This window comes from Protomyctophum parallelum (genome assembly GCF_964188405.1).
Source record: "Protomyctophum parallelum genome assembly, chromosome: 17".
NCBI classification, from domain to species: domain Eukaryota; kingdom Metazoa; phylum Chordata; class Actinopteri; order Myctophiformes; family Myctophidae; genus Protomyctophum; species Protomyctophum parallelum.
Window position 1 is genome coordinate 2,467,090 of NC_139719.1, and position 11,498 is coordinate 2,478,587.

Sequence of the window (11,498 nt, forward strand, 5' to 3'; positions counted from 1 at the left end):
ATTTGTTTACCTTGTTTACTGTTAGTTCTGAGTCTGGATGAAGAGTGCCTGCTAAAGGCCTGTGTGTGTGTGTGTGTGTGTGTGTGTGTGTGTGTGTGTGTGTGTGTGTGTGTGTGTGTGTGTGTGTGTGTGAGAGAGTGAGATCGTGCTGTATCATGTAGATCAAGTTGTATATGTAAGCAAGTATTGATAATCTACTTATTTTAACATTTTGTTTTCTAGGGGTGAGGGGCAAGACTCTGTTGCACCATTCCGCAAGTGGTGTGGATTAGTTGGAGAGCTGCGTGGCATCCTTCGAGTGGCTGTGCCTGTCCTGGCTTTGACTGCCACTGCATCCTTGAAAACAAGAAAGCAAGTCAAAGAGCTTTTGGGAATGCAGGAGTGTATTGAAATAATCCGAAATCCTGACCGCCCAAATATACGGCTTGCAGTGAAAAAGGTGCCTGGTGACCCATCGGAGACATTTGCATGGCTGTGCAAAGACATTTCTGCTAAAGGACCATACACTGAAAAGACAGTTATATACTGCAAAAGCATTACAGACTGTGGCAAACTCTATAACGAAGTATATGGAGAACAGCACTTACACCCTGTCGGGAGTGCATGCCTTTCATCCGACGGAGCATTGGTCCGAACGACAACCTACCTCCTCCCTCACCCTAACCCTAACCTCCCCCGGGGCAGACACCTAAACCTAACCGCAACCCTCTCCCGACCCGCAGCGCACCTCGGAGCATTGCTCCTTCGGAGCAATGCTCTGTCGGATGATAGTACGCCTCCCCCCTGTCGGAGCTTCTGATATGCCTGGTAACAGACTTGTGGATATGTATCACTCAGAGACCAATGAGGATATACAGAAATCAATAATCAGTTCCCTCAATGACCCAAACTCTGTCCTACGAGTGGTGATAGCGACTTCAGCTTTGGGAATGGGCGTAGATTTCAAAGAAGTCAATATTGTTGTCAATTATGGGCCCCCCAAGAACTTAGAGTCATATATGCAGGCCTTTGGCAGGGGAGGGAGAGATGGAGAAGATGCACATTCCATTATCCTGTACCATGGTAGACAGATGCATGGGGTTTCCAACAAAATGAGACAATACATCACAAATAAAACTGCATGTAGGAGGGTAAAATTGCTTGAACTGTTTGATGGATTGGAGGTAAACTCTGTGTCACCTGCACATGCATGTTGTGACGTCTGTGCATCATCGTGCAACTGCTATTTCACATGTGACAGTAATGCAAGCCAACTTGAGTTAAATGCAGGAGAGCCAGTTGCTTTAAGACAAAGGGAGGTCAGTGACTGTCAGCGCAAAGAAATCTTGACTAAAATGGAGAACAAAAGGTCAAATTTCACACAGTCAGGGATTAATAAGGAGTTGGCTGTGTACTGCACGACAACAGTTACCACTGACACGTCACAAAAAATCATAGATGAAGTGATTCTCAAGAGCCCATTTCTCTTCACTCTTGAGGACATTCTCATGCATGTGCCAATATCGACACTTAAAGATGCTCATGTTATTTTTTATGTCCTGTCAGAGGTGTTTGAAGACAGAGATTCAGATTGGGAGCAGGATGACGAACCATTCTTTGAGCTTAGGGCATTTGGCCGCATGAGTCTGCATAGTAGATCATAGCCTCTGACACGCACACACACAGCTGGTCACAATGGTAGCAATCTGTCTGTAATGGTCTTTATGCAAAGCCTTTTCTTTCTCCACAACTTTTGACAATTTTGACAAGAACGTTTTCATTAGGGTTCAAATGTGTATAAAGAAACAAGCCGTTCTATTTATTATATTTTTTCAGTGTTCCCAGACTGTAAATGCAAAGAAAGTTGCACCTTGAAGCTCCAGTGTACTATCATGATTGAAACTCTTTTATATTTTTGTTTTATTAATGCTGCCTTAAGGAATCAAAAGTCCTTGTGTAATTTCACTAATAAAGAAATCTGAAATTTGTCTTATGTCACATTGTCATTCTCTTGCAAAGACTATTATAATCTTTTACTTTAGAGTTGATTTTACAGATGAAAATAAACATTTGGTATGCATAGTGTCTCAGACTTTGACACAATGGGGTGCAAATGATAATGTGAATGACTGTCCATTGACTGCCATTTTAATATACAACATCAGCACATCACTATATTGGTATTGCTAAATGCACTTCATGTCCTTCATGGTAGCTTCATTTGTTATACTTTTCAGAAATTCAGATAATGAAAAACAAAAAGTTTGTATTTCTCCAGAGTTTCATTTTTTATTAAGACCCCACAGAATAATTACACAGGCAATTTCATCAAGCTTGGGAGAGAAGACGGAGGGCTCCGTCTTGCGGCACCTTTATCCCTAAACTTATTTGCCATTTTTTACTTGATACCCAGGGGGCAAAGGGGGTTGACCTGCATTTGCCATGACCTCAAAGGTTGTCCACCAGAAATAATATCTATGACCCCGTAGGATCACAACCTATATGGACAACCCGGTCAATTTTTTGCTGGAAGTCCAATATGGCCGCCGCAATATTGGCCCCTATTAGTTATAATGGGGGGTGAATAGGGCAAAATTTTAAACCAAAGCCAAAATCCACGAAACTTCTCAGGTTGATCAATGATATGAATATGATTTTTTTTTGTATTGAAGGTTTCCATGAAATTCAATATGGCCGCCACAATATGGCCGCCACAATATTGGCACCCAGAAAATACGTTTGGCTCTAACTTCTGAACCAGATGAGCTAGAAACACAAACTCAGTGTCTATTTCATGTTTTCTGACCATGAGAGACTCGATGGAATACCCAGTTTTATTATTGGGTGTGTCTGGACCCTTATTGTGCATATTTACAAGATGGTGGCTACCCGAAATAGTGCTTTTCCATGATTTCTACCATGATTGTTGACTGTTTTAGCAAACACAAGCAATATTAATCCATTGGCTAAGATTTATGACACAGAAGGGACATATATCTTTGACCTTGCATATTGTCATTTCCTCTCAGATCCTATGTAGAGTTGTAGGATAAAATCAGAGACCAAAACAATGTATCTTAGAGATTACTTTTTAATACAAAAAGATTTTTCTTTCCTTTTGTCTCTTCTGGTCTTTAACACACAGACATGCACATACACAGACTTGCCAACAACTTCAGCTTCAGGGAAATAAAATTAACATATGTTTAATACGAATAACAGAACATGAAGTGCAGTGTGTTGATGGAAGAGGTTGCCTAAAAGGTCTTCATATGCATTCTAGAAATAATCTATGAGAAGTAGAGGAGTAATGATGGATGCAAACAGGCTGCATGCAAGTCATTTCTATTCACTATCACTGTCATGTGTTGTACTTATCCTGCTGCATCTTGTCTCCAGTCCCTGGCAACGACACCCCAAGTAGCATGGAATTTCCTTCTTTGCACACAAACAGTTTTTCTGGCAGCCTTTGATACAGCTACATGATATTGCCTTGTTCATTGACATAGGCCAGGCTGGCCCTGTAGATGGACAGGGGACTGCATTCCCGTCACTGAGACCATCCATACTCAGTGAAAGAAGGGATGTCCGGCTTGGCGATGTGTGCTTGTTTATCTAATATGGTTGCTAGAGCAGCTCTTTTCAGGTGCAGGTCAAAGCTATTCTCTGTCGGCGGCAGCAGCTTCAAGAGGGTTGATCTGTTATTTAGGAACTTATAAACTCTCAGCTTGGCCGGGTCAAAGTCCTCTGAGTGGTCAGCTTTGGATGCATATAAAGCTACGGCGAGGTCTCGAGCCTGATTTATGACATCATCTGAGAGGGAATAAGAGGAGTTTTCACCAAACTCCTGAAGTCCAGGGAGATATAGACGCATGCTGGTCTTGAACCATGTCTTCTTGCCAGTGAAAAAGGGATAGCTGGTGGTATCTCTGCCACTCAGGCTGTTGATAAAGGGCAGGGCACGACACTGTGCGACTCCCAGTGCTGAGACCATGTGATGGATAGGAAGGTATGCATCCTGCTCTGTTCTCACCCACAGCTCTGGAAGGTCTCGGAAGTGGGTTGCAGCATAGTATAGGCACATGATGATGACATCTGTGTCATTGGCATGGATGACAACTCTGTCAACTTTGTCAGTCCGGACACTGTAGATGGTGTGTAGTATTATCCTCGTATCAGCCTCCTGTTGTGTGGATTCTAGTCCAGGAACATCCACAACAGACCCCTCCTTGATCAACACACTCCTTGTTTCTTCTTTAAACCCTCCACTCAAGTAAAGATGGGTTTGACCAAGAGCAGACTTAAGTTTCTCATGTTCACACCATTCCTCACAGAGGAAACTCAGAAGGTTTGCTTTGTTGGCAGAGACAGCAAAAAACTCTACCTGCTGTAGACTACAGCACATACGTTCTGTAGTCTACACAGACGTTCAGCACTTTCCTGCCAACAACAATATCATGATCACACATCTTGGATGGGAAAGGTGAAATTGGTGATCAGATCATTATAATAATAATAATAATAATACACAAAACAGATAACAATAAACAAATCTGGTAGTTAAATCAGACCAGATGAAGGAGCTTATTAGCTTTCAAAATGGGGCTGCAACCATCAAATATTTTGACTATTATATTTTGAATATATTAACTGTCACTAGATAGATTTGCATCATTTGGCTGGTGGCTGTTGCACAATTAGCCAGTTAAGAAGTAATTAGTAACTTACCGACAACTCCTCTTCGTGTTCAAGTTGCCATCATTTGTGATCAGAGGTCTCAAAACGGATGATGGAAAAAGTAAACTAAAACCAATGTTGGCTTATATTGATTAAAAGTGCTATGCCAATTTAGTAGCAGGTGTTTGGACCCAGCATGTTACTTGACCAGGTCATTTGAGGACCCCCTCTAAAATGAGATGTGACATCTCAAGGGGCTTATCCTTTCAATAAAGGTATATATATATATATTCAAAACGGTCAACAATCATGCTAGAAATCATGGTAAAGCACTATTTCGGGTAGCCACCATCTTGTAAATATGCACACTAAGGGTCCAGACACACCCAATAATAAAAATAGGTATTCCATTGAGTCTCTCATGGTCAGAAAACATGAAATAGACACTGAGTTTGTGTTTCTAGCTCATCTGGTTCAGAAGTTAGAGCCAAACGTATTTTCTGGGTGCTAATATTGTGGCGGCCATATTGTGGCGGCCATATTGAATTTCATGGAAACTTTCAATACAAAGAATGTTCATATTCATATCATTGATCAACCTGAGAGGTTTCGTGGATTTTGGTTTTGGTTTAAAATGTTGCCCTATTCACCCCCCATTATAACTAATAGGGGCCAATATTGCGGCGGCCATATTGGACTTCCAGCAAAAAATTGACCGGGTTGTCCATATAGGTTGTGATCCTACGGGGTCATAGATATTATTTCTTGTGGACAACCTTTGAGGTCATGGCAAATGCAGGTTTCCTAAAAAAAGGGTGGTTTGCCCCCTGGGTATGAAAATCATTTTAAAATAGTTCAACTAGCCGATCTACATCTACACGTTGTGAGCTTGTAGATCAGCAATTTGAACTATTAAAAAAAAAAAAATTAATAGTGGAAAATGGCAAATACGTTTAGGGATAAGGGTTGGCACAAAATATAGCCCAGAGTACAGAGTAGTGGGCTGTAATGCAATAGATTATGATGTATAATGTAAACATGCTGTAAACGAAAATGTGATATGGTGTCTTATGAACCCACGAGGTTGGGAATTTCGTGTGCCAGACACGAAAATAAATCAATCAACCAAAATATACAACAAAGCTGTTCTGTAAGCATTAGAATAATCGCATACCATAAGAATAAACTCAATTCAATTCAAAGGAGCTTTATTGGCATGAGAAAACAAACATTTACATTGCCAAAGCAAGTGTCACAAAACAATACAATAAAAACAGTTGTAAATGGGGAAAGTATATACAGTTGGAGAGGGTACAGCATTTTGTAAACAGCTATGTCACATTGCATCGTTATGTACATGTTATAACCGGGTATAAACCTTTTTTTTAAACAAGCAGCACTTTTTTGCAGTCACTGGGACAAATGGCAGCATTGTTGTCAGGACTATTTAAATAGTACAGTACAGTATAGTATAGTATAGTATAGTATAGTATAGTATAGTATAGTATAGCATACAATCTCAACGGCTGGGCATTTCTCTCAAAGTCAACCTTCGGTCTAAATGGTCAGCTATAATGCTCTTGTGCTTTTTAATCCACTTCTCAAGGTCATCTATATCTAACCTATGTAATGCGTTCACATGCTGCTGCCTAAAATTATGGTAGGGTCCTCTACCAGGCTGTTTGTGGAAAACCTTTGCTTGGTGAAGAACATCAACCATGGACATGATGTCCTTCTCTCGATTCACAGCTGTGTGTCTGCTGGACTCTGCTTTGATCCCACAATCTTTGTCAAAGCTCTCCATCAAATCTTTATGAACACCTACACTCCGTGACATGTCTTGGGCAATACCAAATTTCACGTTAGACCCCAAATGAGAAATCAAGTCTTTGGTGTATCGAACATAATGCTCACAGTTCAAATCTAAGGCAATGTTTTGGCCTACCCCACCTTGGGTATTGACAGTGCGATTCCACATCAATCTATGCGCATCAGCTGGCTCCATAACAGCATGCAAATCGAGCTGCAGCTTCAATGCCTCCAGGCTATATTTTGTTCTTCCAGCTTTGCGGAAATTAAGCAATTTAAACTTCCATAATCTACAGGTTCTTTTGCCATCTCCCTCAGATATGGAGTCCTGAAATTTTCTTGCTAGCAACGCAAATTTTAGAAACTTGCTGTGATAAAAGAAAATGCCATCACTGTCTCCACTAGTGTCTGTCTTTTTGTGTTTTTCCCCTATGTTGTCAATAATGTCTGTCTGGTGTGTTTTGTTAAAATGTTTGGTTCTCTGGCTTGTATTTTTGAATGTCTGTGTGCAGCCTGGATAACAACATTTGGTTAATTCCCTTGAGTCCTTAGACCTTCCAGAGGCCTCACAGACACTTGTCACGTCTGCGCTGTCAGTCAGAACGTAGGCATCAATTATGTTAAAAACATGCTGGTCCCACCATTTCTGCTTTTCATTTGCCGATGTAAACTGCCCTGGTATCATGTGTGTTTGTGGTGATTCAACTGGTGAGTCCATGTTAAAATAGTGTAATGCAGCCGCTATGATAGACGCATCGGTTACATCTTTAATGAAAACATCACATGCCCTGAAGTTGTCTCCCAGGGCAGACTTGGTAACATTTCTTCTGTTGATTTTGGTGCGAAGATGAAACATAGTACCCAATTCATTGAGGGACTTTGGGTTATAGAATAATTTTTGTATGACATCATTGTGATTCATAATGCAGTGAAAGTCTGCTACTGAAGCCTTAATTCCTTCCAGTTTGAGATAGGGCGTGCAATCATTTTTCATAGTTTGGCAAACTGCATCTACGTTCTGTTTTGTGAGTTGGTCCCCAGTAAGAATCACCTTAACAGCAGGCTCAGACACATTACCTGGGGAGGTGGGGACATAACGTACATTTAGGTACTTCAGAGCTGACACCAATTCCTTCGTTTTTTTCTCATTTGTTTCAAGCAAACCTAGCGGAATGATTTTGGTTTTGGAGGCCATAACAGATGAGTACTCATGTGGAATGTGCTCTTGAACATTTTCTGTGAATTGTTCGAAATCTGGAATATGTTTGACCAATACCCTTCCAACTAGTTCTTTGTATTCAGATCTCAACTGTTCTTGATCTTCAAGTGTGGGTAGAATGTCTGAAGTAGGAACATCCCAGATAGACTTTTTGGGTTGTTGTTGAAGATGTTCCGATCCAACGCGCTCCTGGTTTCCAACCACTATCAGCCAGTTGTGTTGTACAGTTTGACGGGCTTCAGTCATAACATGTGGTTTCACTGTGCGGTCAAGGTTATCAATTGTGATCTGATATGGTAAGCTCACATCATCCTGAAAATACAAGATACATTTGTATTAAAACCTGCCCTTTTTAAGTATCATATAATATAATATATATATTATTATATCTCTCTCTCTCTCTTATGAGAGATTTCACAGCATAATTGAATTCAATTTCAACTATACCACGGCAGGAAAATAAACTAAGGCTATGTCGATGTTGGCATTTTTTCATGGCAATTGTAAAAAATATAAATTCAACATGACTATGCAGGAAATCCAGAGCCTCATGCCTACCTGTGTGCCAACCACAGAGGTCAGCTCAGGGTCTGATAATGGCTGGACACCAGACATTGCGCTTTCGTCACTGCTGGGACATGAGACTCCCTTTAGACAAAACAAAAGAAGAAGAAAATAATTAGAACACATGTGGAGAGAATAGGAGTATGTATTTGTGTGTGTGTGTGTGTGTTATAATAAATTACCTGTTGATCATCATCACTTTGACATGGACTCTCTGCAGTCGCCCATTCATCCATCGCAGAGACACCAATTTGACTGCTGCTGGGACTGGCATCACCAAATGCCTGTGTACAACAATACAAGATCATGCATATTAGTTACAAAGCTACAACACTGTGTATACTATATGTAGCCCTCAGCCAAGACCCGCCCGCAAGGTTGCACGTTGGTTTGGCGAGTGGGAGTGTGGTCACTGTGGTGTTCAATTCCCGCTCCTGTGCCTCACTACATATATATATATGTGTGTGTGTGTGTGTGTGTGTGTGTGTGTGCATGTGAAATGGAGAGAGATCCCCCCCCCCCCCTCCCTTTTCAACATTTGTTTGTTTACATACCTGCTGGCCACTGCATTCATCTGTCAACATTTCCTCAATGGGGAACTGCACGGCTGTGTCGGTCTGGCATCCGCTCATCTTTTCTTTCCACTGGAGAATCTTCCTGTCCCATGATTTCTCCATGTCCTTCAATTTAGACAATGTCCGACGGTTGGACATGCAGACTCCAATTCTGGCAAGTCGCTGAATGCACCTTTTCTTGGCTCCTCCATGTCTCAGTACAAGCGTGTTGCGATACATTGGAGCACTCATGGAAATGTCACGTGATCTTAAGAGGGTAGCCCCAGCCATGGCCATTGTGCAGGCTTTTGTTTTCCTCCTGTCTTTTTGTCTTGATGTGAGCCCCTGTACATTTAGTGTTTCATCATAGACGGTGCCAGCACATTCTAAGAACTTTTAAAAAATGGGTGCATTTGCTCGCCACTCACTAATCAAATTGTCCCACTTGAAGTCGTTCAGAGCTTGTGTATTTGTTCGCCTTAATACAGAGTTGAACGATGGCCTACACAGTGACTTACACTCTTCCTTCAAAAGTTTAAGAACTCTATCCACTGTTGCATCCACCAAGCTAGGTACCGCCATCAGTAACTTTGGGAGTTGTTCATATTTCCCTCTAAGAAGTACTTCTCCCATCTTTTCATAGGTCCCACGTAGGATTCGACTGCCACGACTTTGCTGAGAAGTCATTTGAACCTGTGGACAATGACAATTATTACCATTAGTACTAGTATCAGGAGCGGTCATAGAATTATTTATGGCTGCAACAATCATTCAATTGAAATCACTTTGGGAGATTTTAATATTTCTGAATATATATAGTGTATATATTTATTTTAGAAACAAGTACCCTGATTATTCTCCTCCTGATAAATCGTTGTTTTCGTTGCCTTCGTTGCATCCTTGGTGGTATCAACACAGGGGAAAATGCTGAGCTGGGTGGCATCTGTTGTGTTGTGCTTAGTATGGGCTCTTGTACAGCAGCAGGTGTTGGGAAGGGTGGAACAGGAACTGGTATAACGGACGCAGGTGGTGCTATCTTTTGAACAGTCACTGCCAACAAAGCTGGTGGTGGAATGAGTTGTGTAGATTGGGAAGGCCCTTCTTGGCACGTCATGGAGAGTTTTCGTACAGCAGACTGTAAAAAAGGAAAAGTACATTTTGAAGTCCAATTCATACAGATCATGTCCATTTGTCCACTATAGCAAAAGGCAGATGCACACCTCAAAAGGCTGGTGACTGGTGGTATTAAAAAGGGAATCTTTGAAAAACAAAGAAGAGGTCCCGCATCAGGTCTCCATCAGGACAGACAAAACAATTGAGTGTAGGGTGTCGACAGAAAGATGATTACACTTTAGAGACAATTCCTTTGATCAACCAGTCTGTTCCTTCGTGTCAACAAACTCCTTTGTCATACAAATAGCCACAGGAATTTGGCTCCAGTGTGTAAACAAACCATCACCCTGAAAAGAGGGTCTCAGGCCAACACCCACGTAGGTGACCACAGCTGATCACCAAAATAGGTCTACTGTATGTAAATAAGACAAGGCACATTTGTCCCAGAATTATTGGTTCTCAGATATTACAACCGGGGGAGGGTTCTTCTCTTAAAAACCTAATAAACTAAATACATACAATATTGAATCACATATTACAACCTCTCAGTTGAGATTTATTTTATATATATCAAATTCCAAACAAGAGGGACAAATTAACATTTGGGGTAGGTGTATTCTGTAATGGAACATATAAATGTCACATAAATAATACTAACCTTTACAGTGCCTGGGGAAAAGGGTATGACAGCTATAGGCTTCCCATAGGTCTGCTTCTGGCCTGCTGGCTGAGATGTTGCCAATGGAATCTTTGGCAGGACTTGTTCTAGGATGGTTGGCATCACTGCAGATGAAGTGGTGGCTTCTTTACTCTGAAAACATGCCGTTTATTAACATTTAATCATACAATTTGTTTATAGAGAAGACCAAGTGCTGAGTATTTAAGGGATTAGTGTCTAAAATACACTGAATGTACTTTTAGTACTGGCAAACGATTATAAACGATTATAAATCAAGTTTATTATAAATATGCAACACAATTTGAAATTTAGACAATAAATGTAGCTAATGTAAGAGGATTTATATTCATTGATTAGGCCTACACTAGATAATGGGTCCTTGTTGACCTGTAAAACGGAATGGACCCCTTCTCAAAGTTTAAAGCAAAAATATAAATAATACCACGTCTGAAAGGCTTTGTATCCTAATGTGATTTGTGAAACAGTGTGAAAAGGAGCCCCAGCGGTTTCCAAAACAATTCACTTTCAGATTGAACACTAAACCAAAGCTTGTATAAATTATTTTAATTTGTACTGCAAAATACATTGCTTTTGTTTTACGTCCGTTATATTTGTATGTCACGGACTGTTCTGAAGTTGCTTAAATAAAGGGGTCCTTTGTTGGGAAACGTAAATAATCATAACCAACCAACCATTCATACTTTGTACTGTACACAGTTTACACTTTACAGTACATAATACATTACATTTAGTTTTACGGAGTTTACACTTATTTGTTCAACATAGGACAACATTAGATAGCACTTACCCGTTTTTTTGTGTGTTGAGATGGAGATGTCGACGCAGTTGCACAACGCTTATGTCTAGCATTGTTTCGGTCATATAGTTCTTTGACCGAATCGCC

General features: G+C 40.7%; 1 protein-coding gene across 1 annotated transcript; it reads right to left on the reverse strand.

The window, feature by feature from the left end:
• Window positions 1-7,512: 7,512 nt before the first annotated feature.
• Window positions 7,513-8,961, reverse strand: LOC310874105 (uncharacterized protein; the record flags this gene model as incomplete). Its single annotated transcript, XM_083786780.1, has 4 exons — window positions 7,513-7,542; window positions 8,243-8,332; window positions 8,431-8,532; window positions 8,803-8,961. The coding sequence occupies 4 exons, from the start codon at window positions 8,959-8,961 to the stop codon at window positions 7,513-7,515; spliced, it is 381 nt and encodes a 126-aa protein (XP_083642906.1).
• Window positions 8,962-11,498: the final 2,537 nt, after the last annotated feature.